General features: G+C 38.0%; 1 protein-coding gene across 3 annotated transcripts in view; it reads right to left on the reverse strand.

Annotated features, from left to right (window-relative positions):
• Positions 1–18,580, reverse strand: part of PARD3B (par-3 family cell polarity regulator beta) — a 391,325-nt gene that overhangs the window by 250,958 nt on the left and 121,787 nt on the right. For all 3 annotated transcript variants that reach the window (XM_058028158.1, XM_058028157.1, XM_058028156.1), the window contains exon 4: positions 10,555–10,658. In XM_058028158.1, coding sequence (XP_057884141.1) covers positions 10,555–10,658 — 104 coding nt within the window. The remainder of the gene's footprint in view (positions 1–10,554; positions 10,659–18,580) is intronic.

Consider the following 18,580-nt stretch of genomic DNA (forward strand, 5'->3'; position numbering starts at 1 on the left):
GCAACATTACTGAATTTGCTCTCTCAGATAAAAATCCCAGAACATCCAAACATGAAGGAAATACAGATACATTTTTACATCAGTCACACTATCTCATAGCTGGTATTTGTGCCACAGAATTTTCACCAATATCATTAATTAAAAACACCCACAGCTTTGCAGAAGCACACAGCAATATGTGATACCTAGGCAGCTATGGTGATGCTACACAAATCTGAGGAAAATATTCCTATGTTCTTTTAAAACAAATATACAGTTGAGACTATACTCCTTGGCTGAAAAGAATACCATTAAAATGTCTGAGCAACAAACACATCTGTCTGTAAGAACTGTGATATTTCACAGCCTTGACTGATGTATTTATTATCCATATTTTAGCTACATCTTTTAAAATCAAATTGAAGGGAATATCATTCTAGCTGCTGATAAAGAGATTGTTTTTTAATTTGCGACTTAAAATCCATTTAAATCTGGTTTTGTTCCCTGGCCTCTACTCCTTTTATCATGCTTACAATTTCTCATAGATATGTTTTATAAAATTCCCCTTGGAATATGCCGCATCTGCCTATTCTGAAAGAGAATTCATTTGGGCTTTTATGGAAAGTGTCAAAAAATGCTACAAAAAAGACTAACTAGCCCTTGCTCAGTAATGCTGCTTGCAGAACTTACTTTACCCCAAAACAATGTATTTCTGTTTGATTCTCATCCTGCTGCTTGAAGGACAGAAAAAGGTAAGCAGATCATAAAAGAAAGGGAGAATCAGGGCTGGAAGTGAACACCACGTCTGAGGAACCTTCACCATATTCTTTGACTGACGTGAAGCCAGGTGAAAAGAAGGGGGTTCCTTTTGTTTCTGTAAAGCTGACAGATGTACCATGAACTTGATTGTACTTGGTTATTCCAAAAGGCAGAGGAAAGAAAAAGGAGGAGGACAGTTTATCTCCCCAGGTGTAAAAACGTGTAATCATCTCAGATGTACCCAATTAGGTCGATGGAGCAAGCATGCTGCAAGAAACAGCAGCTCTTTCATTTCAGGTCCAAGTTCATGTCACTCCAAGACAGCTGCTACACAGACAACAGCACAAATACCAACCCAGAGAGTAATTCTAACTCTGAGATACCGTATATGCTCTCAAAGATATCACAAGATGCTTCAGTGCAGTCACATTACATGGTATGGTTCAAATACTCAAGTACAGAGAAGAGGGTATTATAGCCTCCCTTGGGACTGACACAAAAAGAAACTTTTTACTTGAATCTTAGAGAGAAGCTTGAGAATCTATATTGAAACCTATATTAAATCAAGATGAATTAAAGGCAAAACTTATTGTTACTAGTACTTTAAAGCAGACTATTAAAAAAGCACAAGTCACTACTCAAGTTCTTCAGAAAAAAAGCCCAAAATAATCTTACAGGAACAACTGTTCCTATAAGGTCTCTCTGGGGGGCATTTTTTTTTCCTTTATGATACTGCTTGGAATGTGTAACACTTGGAACTGAAAAATATGGTTCTTAGGATCTGAAAAATGTCATAAGAACAACTGTGCCAAGTGAGACCACAGGTATGTCCATCTTTGAATAGCAGGCTGCCTCACAAACTGCTAATTACTGTCCCTCATAGTAGAGACAAATAGTGGCAACAATTTGCTCTTGCATCAACACATTTATTCTAAAGTTTAATCACTTCCTCTTAGCTGAAAATTTGCATATTTGTTTTTTGCATACTGTTTGTTTTAATTTTAAAGTTATTTCAGAGAAATTACACCACTGACGTTACAACAAAAGGTCACATAAGAGGCCAGAAGCAATCACTGCAATTACTGACAAAAATCAAAAGTGGAATGTTTGTTCAAAATCCTGGAGCTCACTGACTCACCCTTACTATTTTAGTCTATATTCATACTGATCTTAGTTTATTATTCCTGACTCCAACAAGTCAGAACACCTGCAATAGCAAAAGGACACAGTACACAGAAGCACTAAAATATTCCTCCCTTCATTTCAGTTGTCAATGTCAGAAATTGTTTCACAGGCACGGACAAAAATCAGGACCTGCTGCCATAAAAAAATTCTGACACCATGTGCCAGTTTCAGAGAGACCTATATTATCACAGCTCAAAAACCTGTAAATCCAGATTAACTGAGACACTAGCTACACAGAAGAACAAATCTCCAGATTAAAGTGTCTCCAACAAGTTGGGTAATTTAGCGATGAAGAGGCCTCACCTAACAAAATAAAACCATAAAAAAGAAATGCCATCTTCTTAGAGTGTGAATACCTGTCAACCCTGTAAGAGAAACAAAGCCACACATCTGACTTTTGGAGAAACACAAATATTACCCAAACAAGAGTAGAACTTCATACATCTGCATTTCAGTGCACTGGAAGAATGACACATTAAAAAATCCAAAATCTTTTTTTTCCTAAAATCACAGCAACATTTGTGTCTAGGTAAGTATCAAAGATCTCTACCATTATTCCTAGTGGTCCATTAGATTACTATATTTATGCAAACAGTTACTTATTCAGAAGAACACTGACTGAGAACCTATTTTATTTTAGCTAAATGTTTCTAGAGTTTGACAGTAAATGATATGCATGAGCCATGTTGACTGTCATCTTCCACTTTTGACTGTCAGACATGGAAGTAACTTGCTAATGTTTCATTCCAATTTCAGCACCATGAGCCTGTTGCATACGCTGCCTGCTAAAAGCTGTTCCAGATGGAATGACAGTATTTTGTAGAACCCCAAAGATGTAGCTATAGAGATGAATATGTGTCAACAGCATTGACAGCATGACCTTTTTTCCCCTTTTTTGTCAACTGTTCTTATTTCCACGCTTTAATTTTTCTACATTCCCTGTAACACACGCAACTTAGGAAAACAAAGGGTTTCAGTCTCTCGGCCATCTTGGATCACCTACAATCTTACTGACCTGGCTGCACAAGGCAGAGGACAAGAGAGGAAGGTGTATAAACAATAAGGTATCTTCAAAATCACAGCCAAGGCCCAAAATTCATTTAAAAGAGGAAACAAAACTCACTCTCCTACTAACATAAGAACGATGACAAGCTTTGATGATTTTCCTAATGAATAGTCAGTAAAATGCCGGCAACTCCTCACATTGGAAACAACCTGTTAACAATGAATAACAACTTCTACTGATTACACCATTTTTACTGATAATTTATATACTATGTTAACATCACAGAACATTCATTATTAGCTCTTATTACAATAAATCACAAAAAATCTACTTTTATCCTGCTGAAATAAAAATATGGAAATTACACCCACTGCTCATTTTAAACAATACAGGTAAAACAATACCATTTCTCTGACACACAGGCTGTGCAAGGAACAAAAAGAACACCTCTCCACACACACACATATGCTGATCTGCACCCTCAAAAGAGGAAATGATCACAGGGCACTTCACTCCTTTTTCAGATACACAATTTAGTATTCTGACAAACATTTAATTTACATTTTTAGTTTTTTCTATACAATATAAAATAATTTCTTTTTGTCACAGAATGCCACAGCACACAGTACAAGAAGGGAAAAAAAAGCAGTGGAGGGCTGTAAGGCAGCAGAGAGTATTGAGAAGGAATGGCTTTTGTTATTTCGACAGCCCTCAGCTCGCTGCATAGTTGGGTTTATAATATGTTCTTTAAGAGCAGCAGTTTTCATGGTGTAAGAGTGCCACACAGCTCTGGTTCCTGCAGTGCTCACACCAATAACTTCAAAACTAACTCACTGCAGATGTCCCTATGATCATCTAATCAGACATCAAAAGCAATATACTGACAAGCTCCTGTGCTGATTAGAAGTGTTCTATATATGTTTCACAGCATAAACAGACACACAGTAGTTGCTTTATAAATGGATTCACCCACATCAGAATTCCCTTTAAAAAAATTCCAACTGTTTGGAACTCTCCAGCTGAATGACAGAAAATCCTTTTAAATCTCCCCAGATCTTCTCTTCAGTTCCAAATTGCAGTATTTCAAGAGCAAGAGTTAAATTATTAATAGGAAAACTTTTACCGGAAAAAAGTAAATGCCTTCCAGAATTAAAAAACCTTGCTTGTCTGAATGACAGCCTAAGACCACAACACATCAGGAAGGCAGCCTGGACTTTACCCTCCAACACACATGGTAATAGCTAAGATCTATTTCCAAATCTACTTTGATGTCTGATTATTACACATCAACAAGCATGGATTTAAAGCATTACAAGTGCACTAGCACTGCCAGCTCCTGAAAAAATCCTGTGTTTTTCCCAATATCTGGTCTCCCCAGAGTCCACTTCCTGCAACACTTAAAGAGGACCTGTATGAAAGATGGGGACAGACTTTTTAGTTGATAGGACAAGGGGTAATGGTTTTAAACTAAAAGAGGACATATTTAGACTAGACAAAAGAAAGATGTTTTTACAAAGTATGTAAAACACAAACAGGCTGCCCAGAGAGGTGGAAGATGCTCTGTCCCTGGAAGCATTCATGGTCAGGAAGGACAGGGCTCTCAGCAACCTGATCTAGTGAAAAATGTTCATGCTACAGTAGGAGGGATGAAACCAGATCACCTTTAAGGGTCCCTTCCAACCCAAAGTGTTGTATGACTCTACCACATAACTATGGGAGAATTTCATACTGGAATTCCAACATGTACAAAAAGATAAAATAAAACTATCTGACTTAGTCCAGTAACATAGTAGACAAAAGCTCTATCTTCTAAAATCAGACAATACAACCCTCATGGCAGTGCAGTCTCTTGGCTCAAGTCTTAGTATAAATCTGCTGAATCAAGTTATAAACTCTACGGAATTATTCCACCACTGTGCCAAAAAATATCTTTTCTGCCCTGCCCTACTTTTAAATAGCATGATATTTCTAATATTTCTGGGTGGTTTTTTACTAAAATACTCACACATTTTGTAAGTACTACTCACAGCCATAGCATATGCAGCATATCTTTACATTTACATTTGTATATAATATCAAATAGAAACAGAACAACTCATGAAGCTGCATCTTTACACATGTGGATGTTATGCTAATTCAGACTCCTAATCAGGAAGACTAATACACCACAACCACAATTAGCAGCCACAAGAATCAGAGGAGGTTTTGACCCTTTTTAACAAGAGCTTGAAACATAAAAATGTTCTAATTATATATCAACCTTATTCAAAATTGCAAATTACATGTCCACAATGCATAAAATACAGCCAATTTCAAGTCATATCTAGGCAAAAATTGAAACTGTATTGAGCCACTGGAGCAGCTCCTCAATTGATCCAGCATCTCATTGTACCTTTAAATATGGATAAATACAATTTAATCCACCAGTCCTATTGATTAACTCCAAGATAACCTAAGCATTTGTCCAGGAAAAATGTAACTATAAAAGAAAGTCATGCAGAAAACCACATACTATAATAATCAGCAAGTTAACAAGAGGGGGTGAAACCTTAGTCCCACGAGAATTAATGTGAAATTCCTATCAATTCAAATAGGATCACAATCCTCTGTCTAAAACTCATGACAAATCAAGTCTTATGATAATAGAGGAAGTCTGTCCCTAGGCAAAAACAGAAACAAGCTGAAGTAACAGCTCCAGAAACAAAAGTTCAGATGTTATATACATTATATACATTAGCAATTACTACCTGAATAAACTGGACTGAGCAGAAGCAGCAAAATGTATTTTTTTCCCCTAACACCAAACCAACAGAGCCATGCAATTCAGACTTCCTGCCTTGCTGCATCTCATCCCTACCATGTTGGGCAGAGGGAACTTCTGAAGAAAGTGAAGAAAATCTGAAACTGCAGCTCCACTCAGCTAACTGAGGACAAGTTTTGAGCAAGCCTTAAATTCCCCAAGAATGTTTGTTTCTTCTGGAAGGTTTAATCCATCTCAATCCTGCTGCACTCCAGAGCAGATCTCTAGCTGAGACCACTGCAAAACTCACTTTGTGAGGCCAAGCTATTTGCAGCCAGAAAGCAGATGGACCAGCCCTTGGCCTTTGCCAGAGCAAAGCTATGGGCACAGAGCTTTTCAGAGAAGTAGAACCACAGAATCCCAGAATGGCTTGGGTTGGATGGGGCCATAAATATCACCTAATCCCAACACCCCTGATACAGGCAGGGAAACCCTTCTCTAGACCAGGATGCTCAGAGCCCCATCCAACCTGACCTTGAAAACATCTAGGGATAGGCATCCAGTTTCTCCTGGCAACCTGAGCCAGTGTCTTACCACCCTCACCATAAAGAATTTCTTCCTCATATCTAACCTAAATGTCCCCTCGCAGTTTGCAACCATTATTCCTTGTCCTGTCACTACAGTTCTGGACAAGCCAGCTAATTGCAGGGGTTCCATACTGTTGTCTCTTTATCACAAAAGTTCCATACCTTCATGGTGTTTCTCATGGTCATCTCCTCAGAGCACTGACTCTTTCTTCTTCACAAAGCAGCCAACTGACTCCAGCTCCCTTCTCAACCAGACACCTCCCTCTCTTTTATAGCACTCTGCTTCTCATGCTTACAGCTGTGGCCTGTTCCTAATCTTTGATAATTGGCCCAGCTGCAACTCCTTAGGGGTAAGATTACTTTCTACACTATCTATTTTCTTATATTCTATCCCCCTACACAGTTCCTGATGAAAGTCCCTCTACAGCTTCCTTGCAGGTCCCCTTCAGATACTGGATGGTTCCATGATGTCTCCACACAACCTTCTCTTTTCCAAGCTGAACAGTCCTAACTTTCTCAGCCTGTCTTCAAAGAGGAGGTGCTCCAGGCCCCTTACCAGCTTCATGGCCCTCCTCTGGACTCACTGCAAGGACCACATCTTTCCTGTACTGGGGACCCCAGAGATGGATGCATCACTCCAGGTGGGGTCTCACCAGAATGGAGTCAAGAGGTGGAATCCCCTCTCTAGACCTGCCCGTCATGCTTTTTTGGCAGCCCAGGGCCCAGGTGACTTTCTGGGCTGCAAGTGCACACTGCTGGCTCACGTTGAGTTTTTCATCACTCATCACCCCTCCAGTCCTTCTCTGCAGGGCTGCTCTCAATCACTTCTCTGCCCAGCCCACAGGTGTCCATAAGCACATTAAACTAATTCTGTATCCCTGAAGTCCTCTCTGGATACCTAGGGAAGGAAGTTTTCATTCTTGAAAGCCTGGCCAGGGCTCCATGATCTTAACTAGGTGGAACAGCTAAAGAGTAGCTTTAATAAAGTAAAAACTTCATTAACAAATACTTTTTCTTCAACACAAAGAACAAATTCTGATGTGTGTTACCCCTATTTTTCCGTGATTACTGTCTCTAAATTTTCCAGTGGCAGCTATCACAATAAGGAAAGAGAGGTTTGGATGAAAAAAGAAACTCAAATTTTGTACCATCTGTTAAATGACTTCCAATCTGAGGGAACAGATGCTGGACTTCACTATCAGTTTTTGATTGATCTAGAAGTACTTTGTTAATTGGGGCTAAAACTACAGCTAAGATGTGTCAGAGAAAATAGGAAAGTATAGCTCAAATTCTCCTCAAACTACCTGGCCACTCGGAAAAGGTTTTGTTATTTTTGTATTTGTCATTTAGCATTAAAAAAATCAGATTTTCCTTTGAATAGATGGGACAACATCTGAAAAACAGTACACATGCCCTGGTTGAACACATACTCTGCCATAAATACTGTGAACAGCTCAAATGGCTCATCAGGTTCTACCAGTTCACCTGAATGGGATAGCAAAGTTCTTTTCTTGTATTATTGCATGTTTGCTGTCCTATTTCATGCATTACTCATTGTACTACTGAAGTGCACTTTCCAGAAGGTAAATCAGCATTGTCTTCAGAGAATCCCATGCTCGTCACCTCACAAAAATCTACTGAAGCACTGGTGTGTCAGTGTAAGGTATATGGGTATTGCTACACAGAGCCCACTGCCAGCTCCATGTGTACCAAACACCAAAACACCAGAAGTGCCAAAAAAGCTCAACTAATTATGAAAGTCAGTTTCAATTGCAAAATAATTGCTAAGATAATTGGGGCATAAATACAGAGACTTAATTTTCACTTACATGCACATGTTTCATCTAGCAACAGCTCTGGGTTTTCTAATTTGCATGTGACTAAAGGAAGCAGCTCAACATGAAAAAACTCTGGTTTGTGGCAAAGGAAATTCAGTATTAGTTTTAAATTTTCAGCAGCAATGTACAGAACAAATGAATTTTTTCTAAATAGTGTTTTAACACTTGAAAGACTACAGCTATTTTCAAAATGCAGTGTTCAGTTATTTCTGCCATGTTTTTTCATTTGTCAGATATTGATTTTTCTGCATGTTTTAAAACAATCTGTACCTAATTTAACCTATGTTTTTAAGCTTTCTGTGTTTCCCAGAACATTATGCCAAAGCATATTTTAGTATGATTGACAATGAGACTTTTAGAAATGGTACTGTTGCGAAAACAAGAGTTAGAATAACGTATTGTGCTGTAATAAATTTTTGCTTTCACAAAAAAACCAGAACAACACCAAACCACAACTTTGAACTTTCTGGGCCTCCCTCCACCTCCCCTTTACATGATATATTTTAAAAAGTCCTTCTCCACCCCTGTTACTAGTCCAGCTTTGACTGTCACCCCTGCAGCTGACAGATGAATGCTCTGATAAATGTATTTTAGCACAGGGAATTCCTTTAGGCTTAGAGGACTTTTTTGTACTGATGCAAGTCAGTGAAGCATGGTGATGTTTTAACCTCCAAGTATTAGTGCAATCCTCATATAATGGCATAAAATGCACTTGTCACCACTAAAATTACATAAAAACCCCAACTCAACAAAATGCTATTTTTTCCTTCTTGATGGTCTATAAAGCATTCAAAATACAGCCTGGAATGAAACAGATTTTAGTTATTTTTCCACCCTTTTTTGCCATTTTTATGGTTATAAAATACCAGGGGCGAGCATTACGTAATGACGTACTCACATTATAAGACTCTTGGCAAAGTTGAGAAACAAAGATCTGCATGGTTAACCAAGAATTCTTCTTTGTACTTTCATTTATGAGACTAAGTCAGTATTTCATTAATATGCAAATGCTTGCAACAAACATCAAGAAAAACATCTTAGCTCGAACAGGTCTAACAAATGATGCAGAACTTAGACAAAGTTCAGCCCCGTGTAACATCATAATCTACTTGGAGAGTCACTGAGACTTTTAAAATTGCACCACTTACCAAATAACACGAGCCATTGTAAAATAATGTGCACACAAAATATTTAGATGCACATGCATTTGGCCATGCAAAGAGAAACAATGAACAGTCAACTAAAATCCTGTGTTGGCCTTCAGAATCATAGTGTTAGAGTGAGACTCCTAGATCATTATTTGCATGCAAGTCAGCTGACTGTGTATTTACTTCCTTTATTCCTGTGAACTTAACTGAAAGTTTGGTCATAAATACACCTTCAGCTGAAAGGTTCCCACCTCCAGCACGTCACTGAACCCCAGCTCTCTCCCCCTATTCCCTGACGTGCCAACACAGCCATTTGTGGAACATTACTCTAAATTAGTTGTGATCTAGTCTGAAAGATCCCTCCTGCACCAAAGACCCAGGGTTTCTGGGTCTTTGCTTTGTTTTGAAATAAACCAGCAACAGATTGTTTTGCACAGCTGGGGACAGGGAGTGAACTGCAACATTGCATAGAGAATCTAGAGGGGAAAAGGCATATATATTACAAGCAAATGAAAACAGCAGCATCATTTAAGCCAGAATTCACGTGGTCTAAAGAACAGCAGATCCAACAGAGCTTTCTAGGCAGACACTAAAAAATAGCTTTATTCTGCTCGAGACGCTTATGTATCCCAGCTGACATTGAGAGGTTCTAAAGAATGTCATTAGTTTGTAAGTAATGTAGGAACACTTTCCCCACACACAAAGCTTCAGGTCTTAATACTGCAAAGTAAAACATGTGGCCCAAGTGTAACTAAGACAGCATCACTTTAAGATTAAAGACAGTCTGCAATATGAATATGTTTTTGTTTCATTTTCACTAATTGTGGCTTTGCAATAGAACTTAGTAATAACTATACTGAAAACAAATTTGTCCTCAAAAAGGAAGAGTCTGGTAAAACAGAAAAGTGAGATAAAGACGAGACCATGCAGGATAGTAGCAGGGTACCAAAGGTGACAGAAATGCCATTAGAAAACGAGAGAAGTCAAAAAGGATGCGAGACCAAAGAAGCAATGGTAAACGGGACAACATGACACTGAACAAATAAATAACTGCTGGAAGTTCAGTCCATATTCCAATGCCTTATGACACTATTGAACTTTATGTAAACCACTTATTTTAAAAAAAATATATATATACAGAACCACTGTTATTTGATTGTATCATCTAAAATAACTACTTTTTTCAGAGGAAATTCTCTACTTTACAGAAAATGAGTATGATGCATTTTGTTATAGATCCAAACACATACTACTATATACCAACAGGTAAGAAAGGTTTTGGTCTTAAAAAGGTGAGTTACATGACACCTACTGCCACAAGATGCTTGAGAGCGTGGTCACTGGGATGAGAAGCACTTGGGAAGTCAGGTGCACCCAAGGCTGGATCACTGCTCCTCCGTACCAGGAGTGGTGTGCCTGTGAGAAAAAACAGAATTCAAAGGTTCAGGGATGCTAAATTAGCACAAGGGAAAGCTTCATGTGGTTAAATAAGAGACGTGTGCAGCACTTAAATATAAGCTTATATGTGGTAATATCCACCTGTTAAATTACTAGATTCGATAGGGTTGTACCATTTCAGATTTACTTAGCTAAAGAAATTATAATATTTTTATGCACTGATGTAATAGACCTCCACCCATGAGCTACCTAAATTAGGTAAAAACTGCTGACAAACAGGAGAAAAAGTCACCTCCCCAAACAAACCAAATGACTGGTTGCATGTATCTGTGACCATCAAGTGAGCAAAACTGAGATTACAGCTGTCAGTTATAATACTAATTAGTTACTGGGGCTGATGGCAGCCATAATTACTAGATCTAGAAAAGAAGTTTGAACATGCAACAGTTTTCTTGTTAGATGCTAACAAAGCTGGAGAGATTCTACCACATTCACTTTCAGCAAAATGTTGTCAGTACAGCTGGAATAAATACCTCATGTCGATAAAGGGCAACCAGAGAACCCAGTGCTCTTAACCCTTCCTCATGGTAAGTTTTTATATGCAGGTAATCCTTTCTCTGCTCACTTCTGCAGGAAACCAGTAAGAAAAGCAGAAGTAAGACTTAAAATTGTGTCCTGGTATTAAGGGAATGCTTAAATATCAGAATGTGAATGTTGGTTTTTCTGCCAGGTGATTATCATCTTAGTACCAAGAGCTATCCATGCTATTACAAGGAGGTTGGGTAGAAATGGACTGATCACCAAATATTGTGTGATTTTCCAGAAGTGTCAATAGGTGAAAATGAACCAAATCTCTCCACCCAAATATGCTTGTTCTTCACATAAAGCTGAGGAGAAATTTGTTTCTCTGCTAGGCATATTTGGTACAAAGGTATACAAAAGCTAAATATAAGTTACTGCTTTCTTTAAGATAAATACCTACACCTGGTATATTTCTGGTGGCCTGTATCAGATTTTTTGTCTGTCTTCCATACAACAGTTTGAAAACAGATGCTGAAACATTTCTGTATGATTCAACACAACCTGGTGACTAACTCATTTTGACATAAACATGAACAGAGAAACTACTGAAAACCCTTTGCACTGGTACTTTTATTTGTAAAACCTGCACAACTCAATGAGCATGCGCTTTCTTATACTCTTCAAAGCCGTTATCCCAGCCCCCTTCCTCATTTCTGTCCTCTTTTTTCCAAGGTGAGAAATCCACAGTAACTCAAAGAGGTTACAAAAAATTCCCCACAGTCAACTTAAGAGGACAAAGATGGGAAGGGAGTGGGATGAGTGACCCCACACAGAAAGATCATTTATATCAAGCTCATCCTCCTCCCAAAGCCAACACTCTGAAATTAGATTTCTTTTTTCTGAGCTGTCTTCGACAACTAATTCCTCATTTCTCTGGCTGAGAGAAAGATGAAAGCTCCCAACCCTGTGACTGCTGATAGACAAGAGCCCTGCTTGTTCCAGAACCTTCCAGCAGCTACATTCCAGGTGAAGAGGTCTCCTGTACCACACCACTTCAGCACTTCTGTCTGCTGTCTGTAGTGACTGCTTCAAGATCCTCCTTCTTACCACATTCCCCATCCTCAGTTCAGAAGATCTCCTTTCACTTGTTTTTGTCAGTGTTTTCCAAAGAAACAGAAACAAAATTTACAACTGTCTAAATTTTGAAACCAACGTCTGCAGGAGCAGCAGGATTATAGAGAATATTGTTCTCCAGTTCGGGAAGATGGCCTTGCAGCTATTTTCTTTCCTTTTATTCCTGCAAATTTTTACTTATTGCCATGAAACAATGACATTTATGGTGATCATCTGGAATGCTTCCCTTCTTGTAGAAAAACAACTGGACTTTTTGGCTATTATATATAATGTTTTCTCTTTTCCCAGTATGTTGTAAATTTTAGGGTCCTACAGATCATTTTTTCCTTGAAGACAAAGCCAGAATCTATTTTCTTCATTTTTTAAATGCATTAACAGACATGTAACATAATTTCTTGTACAGAAATATCACACATCATAACATTTCTGTGAAACAAGTCAGCTGTAGTCTTTAGTTAAAAATTATACAAAACAGTCCCTCTGGCCCTTATTGTTTTACATGTGCACACCACAAAAACACAAAAGGAACCTTTTATTACACAAAGATAAACTGAACTTAAATGTTCTTGTTAATAGGAGAAAATCCATGGCAAAGAGGACAACTGGGTGAAAGAGATGAGAAGAAGCTGTACTGCCTCTCCTTTTCAGGAGAGTCCCTTATTCCCTTTCATGAGAGAGCAATTCTCCGCAGCTCCTGGAGCTAATGAACTCTGCTCCATCTCCCCTCATCTCCTGTGTGGCTCGGCTGTTCCCTGCCATAAGAACTCATTCCATGCTGCTCACTGCATTCCAGCCTGCGCCTCTCCCACAGGCTCCTTTCTTTTTCCAGCCTTCCCCCACCTCCTCTGCACTGCACACTCAGGTCTCTTGAAAGCAAGCACACTCCCTTGCATTCCCAAAGAGAAAACTTCCCACATCTACTGCCCCAGACTGAGCCTGATTCAGGAGCTGAACCACATCCACTATCCATACATACCTTGAATTCATTCATCTTCCTCAGCCATGAACAAAAAGTACTGAAAAACCATCAGCAATACTGCTTATTACAGACATGCTGTAGAAAATTGCACGTATTTTCTTAAGAGATTCTGTCATCCATTTTCTTCTGTCAGGAAACGGAATGCTGCCTTTTCCTTACAGCTTTCCTTTAGTCAGGCTGTGTTTCCACATTATTCTACTCACGCTCTTACATTTGTGCTGAACATTTATAACAACCAATGTAAGTTCAAGCACAAAATCCATCTTTCCATGCATGATGAGAGAGAAAGAAACTCCTTCCTGCATACCAAGTTTATCATAGAAACACATTTTTTAATAAACACTACTTTTTTGTGCCAGAGTAGCACTTTGTATTTTAAACTTAGGAACTCAGTTCTAAAAAATAGTTATCCTCATCTTGCAGCAATGCATCAGGAATTCGCAGACAACAAAAACTGAAACACATGTCCAAAATTTTTTCTCATAATGACAGCCTTTAACCTCCCATTCTTTAAAAATTTGCAGAGTACCTTTTATTATGGTACCATAGCACCTTCTAAGCACATGTGTCAGCCTTACTCACAACACATACTCTGAGACAAAGGTGATGAGGAAAAAGTCCTGCAGTTATCCTTGCTTAAAGTCTATCACTTATTTTCAACCTATGTAGATCAATCTTTTCTTTTTGCTAGCATCACCATCAAAAATTAGTATCTACACAGACTCATGGTTAACAGTGTATTTTCCCTGAACTCTTATGTTTTGGAAATATTTTTTTTAACTGCAAATATGGTTGAAACAAGCATATGGTAGAAACCACACTTAGATTTAAATTGGTTGCATTAGGGAAGGAAAAAAAAACAAACCAGAAGACAGATTTCTGCCATTTGTGTACAATTAGAAAGTGAAAATTTTCATAACACAATGGCAGAAGAAACATCTCCATACCAGATGTAACCCAATTGTCTTACTTTGTTTTGCTAGTCATTTAAATTTCACAAAAAAAGCTGTACACATACATTAACACATACCATGACCAGGAGAATGTGCTCTGCCTCACTGAAGCCCTCTGATAGTTCAAAAATCAGCATCTGAGGTTAGGGGGACCCTGACAAACCAGAAGTGATGTGTTCAAGAATACTGTGCAACTGCAGGTAAACAGTGCAAGATCTGGATTTCCAGACATGAACATGGTATGGGGAACTTGGGAGCTCCAGCTGCCCCTGCTGAGATCCCTCTAAGCTCTACAGGGTTTCCAGACTCTGAGTTCTAGCATCAGATTTCAGGCCTACATTTAGACAGTTGAATACCACTCAAGATGACCAATATCACAAAAAAAATATTATCCTTTTATCCTATCCTTTCTTTCCTTCATTTCATTCATTTGCTCTAACATCTCTTTGCTCAGGAAAACACAGTCTGCTTCCAGCCTGAAATCCCTTTATTCTTTGAGATTTAGGTTGTAGGTTGCTGAAAAATGCTGAAGACAACCAGACTTTATCACCCACGAGAATTTTTGGCAGGCTGAGCTATCTATGATGCAGTCAAATCAAGTACTAAAAACTGATTTTAGCAATGCTTTGGATGCAAACACACACAGATGACTTTTAGGTAAGCTGACAAACCAAGGAATGCAGGAAACACAAGCACAGGTGTATTGTGCTACTGCACAATCATGTTAGTGACAACTAACATGGTTGGTTGGTTTGTTTTTCTAGGTAACAGGGAAGGATTACTCTAGAGCCAAACTAAAGATACAGTTGGACAGAATTCTATAAGTGGGCAGAAAGAGATTTACAATAAATCACCTAGGCAGTTAAAGCCATAATTTAAAATTCTGCTCCTGAATATAAAAATGCTGACTACGATGGGAAAAGAGCTGTCCATCAAGTGTATATCAAACTATCAGCTACTGAAGGCCATACCAATGACAATTACTCTGCTGTCTGCTTCCCAATTACCCCTGCCTGGACAGAAAGAAATTATTTTCTTACCTGCAGATGCCTCCAAATATTTTTCCAGAGCTCCATCTGAGCAAATGACAATATTTCAAGCCAGTTGAAATAAAACACCTAAATACTATATGGATACACACACAAATGTAAAATTGCACCTCAGCATGGACAGTTCTTGGCTAGCAGAGCTCTGAACAGACACAAAACAAAACCATTTATATTGAAAAGCCAAAACTGCTTTTAAACTGGCCTTGTCATGAAACAGGTCTGGCTCTGGGAAAAAAGTTACAAGCAAGCTTTTAATTTATATTTAAATGCATAAATTATTAATATATGTGCCTATTTTTCTCCTTTTTATCAGACCATTTTCACATTAACAGGCATACAGACAATTCTTCCAATCAGCACTTTTTGAGAGCACTAAGCAATCAGTGAGTGTAAATTTGTTCACCCTCAGATATATTGCTTACCACCACCTGAGGCATTATGGAATAGTTCTGCCATGTAGTTCAAATGTAGCTGACACAGGCTTGTATGCTCTACCTTGTGTTGGTACTGCACAGCTTTTTCTATTTTTTAATATTCAGGGCTATGATGATGTGACTTCTATATTCAAAGCTAACTCAAATTCCTTATAATAGCACCTATCTATACAATTTCAAATCTACAGCTGTGCTTCCCAAAATGCACAGTACAATTGTTAACTTCCCATGGATAGAAGATTAATGAACTAGGATGGCATCACAGTTAAGACAATTGACTTAAATCTACAAAAAGGTGAAAAACCAGTTCCAGCAAGAGCTGTCTTTTACACGTCAACTCAGCAGAGAGTACTTCCTTATCACTCCAAATGAAGTGTAATTTTTCTTACAAAGAAAAACAAAAGCAATGGCCTACAAGTAAAATTCAGGAATGGCTTCAACAGGTGGTGTAGTGGGGTGATATTTTTCAGTGTCAGTTACTTTTAAAAAATTGTTTTCTCTGGTTGCATGTGCTATAATTTATTAAGTGAGGTTTCAGTTATGAAACAAGAACTGTTGTCTCAGTTTTTATGACCAGAATGCAATTTCTTTGGTGTTAACAGGGTCTAATGAAACAACTATGGAATATTTACATTTACAGCTTTGGCAGTTTCAAAGATGGACATGTAAGAATCACCTAAACATATTTTTTGAACTCTATAGATCCTGTTTTCAGGATCAAAATCCACATCCATACAATAAGAAGTAAATCACTTCTCAAGGCGCTAGCACATACCCATCTACAGAGACCGTACAAATAATTCTGGTACCTTCTTCCTATTTAAACAGTTTTCTCAAAAGAGCTTCCAGATAGACAGGACTTGAGTTTGGACCTTAACCAGGTATACTTTTCTTTCACTTAAGGTCATACCATATGCCAGATAGAGAGTAATTCAGGATCTTCTCACCTCTATAAGCACAGTGCTCCTCATCAGACAGACAGAAAGCACCCAGACTAACTGCAGTCCAGAGAACAACATGACTCTGCTCCAAAGGATCCTGGCTACAGGTGCCACATAGAAGAGACTGGGTAAAGGGGAGGGAGCTACAGCAGATTCCTGGAGCAAGGATCAATCAGCTCACAATAGGCAGTTGTGATTACTTCTCCCCCACCCCCTCCAACTCAAACTCAAGGAAAATGTGCAACTCCTTCCCTTACTGGGCAAACTGATCATGAGTTTTGTGAAAACACATTGGCTATTACAAAAAAGAAGCTGCATTTTCCAGTATGGGCCAGGCTTTCTCTTCTTCTTGTACAAATGAAGCGTCTTCATAAATCAAAGTATTTTCCATCTACTGACTGATGTACATCCCACGATTTCCATATTTAGACACAAGATTAAAAGTTACAGCCACTTCAAACATCCTATGTTTTTCAATTATTACTTTGAGGGGAACAAGTGTTGTGCTCCATTAGAATTTCCCTACACACATATACACAGTGTGTTTTGCTTTAGTTTTGATTGTTTGTTTGGGAGTTTTGTTTGGGTTTTTGCTTTGGTTGGTTATTTTTTAATATCCTTCCAATGGCATTCAGATGTCAAAAGAAACTGAACTCCAGATATACTTAAAACACAAGTTGTCTTAGTCATCCAATTTGCTGAACACAGCAAGAAGTATTCATCTTAATAAAGACATTGGGTTTTTAAGCAGCATATCACCTGTAGTTACTGAATTTAAATAAATCATTTTAGGGTAATATATCCTATAAGATTTTAAAACTAATAGATCTTAGACTCACACCTTATTTTTATTCACAGATTGAAAGGTGAAAATAAGTATTTCTTCTATTTCAATTCCCAGCCCATTTCTCAACTTCAAATGAAATACTTAATGAACTGTACTAGTTGAATAAACTGACACAAAGAAAATATTCTGTGCACCTGCAAAAGAAACCATGCTGCCAAAAGCTGGTTTAGCACTTCAGCAAACATCAGTTACAGGTGCTTATGCAGTCACTTTTCCATGGTTCAATGATTTAATTTTCTTTAAAACTTTGGCAGCTAAACAGTACAGCTTGAATATCACTTTGGCAGCATTTTATTGCAAGAAGTAGAGTTGCAAAGCAATTTTTTTGAGTATTTTAACTGTATTTTAAAGGATGATCACAAATTACAGCATTAGGATACATTTCTTCATAATTAAATATGACCGGTGTTTTACATATCTAATTTAAATTAAGAACCTTTTCTGTTTTGACGTTTTCATAAAAAGAGATGTCTTACTCTTGCAGGTACTATTTTCTATTCTGGTCATGGTAAATTAGTTTTAGTCTTAAATTTCCATCTTGTTCCTGACAATTTTCAAAGATAAAATAGTGAAACCTCCTGCATCTGAAACTTTCTGTGAGGTTGCAATGAATAAGAACATGAGAGGAGCTGTATTGGGTCTACCTCACCCAGTATCCTGAATCTAACAGTGGTAGCAAAGACTCAGGGACAAAGCCTAAGAGTGTTGTATCCTACCAGGCTGCAAAAAACAACCTTTGAAATATTTCCAAATCTAGACACTGTGGCATCTAGACAACCATATTTCAAGACACTGATGAGCCATGTCCAGTGAATTTGTCTAATCCTATTATAACTCATCAATCTTTGGTGTTTAAAATCAAATTTTATAGTTTAGTTGACTGCTTCATAAGAAAATCAGCGTAGGGTTGTTTTGCTTTGCAATTTGTTGAACAATAGTTGTGTTTGATACTCAAGTTTTTACATGGTGAGGAAACTGAATAATAACTTTTTATTGATCTAATACCTTCAGGCCTTTAGCTGGAGTCCCAATTGTTTTAACTTGAACAATTTAAACTATCCATCAGCCAGGCATAGCAGGC

This window comes from Melospiza georgiana, chromosome 7 (genome assembly GCF_028018845.1).
Source record: "Melospiza georgiana isolate bMelGeo1 chromosome 7, bMelGeo1.pri, whole genome shotgun sequence".
In the NCBI taxonomy this organism is placed as follows: Eukaryota; Metazoa; Chordata; class Aves; order Passeriformes; family Passerellidae; genus Melospiza; species Melospiza georgiana.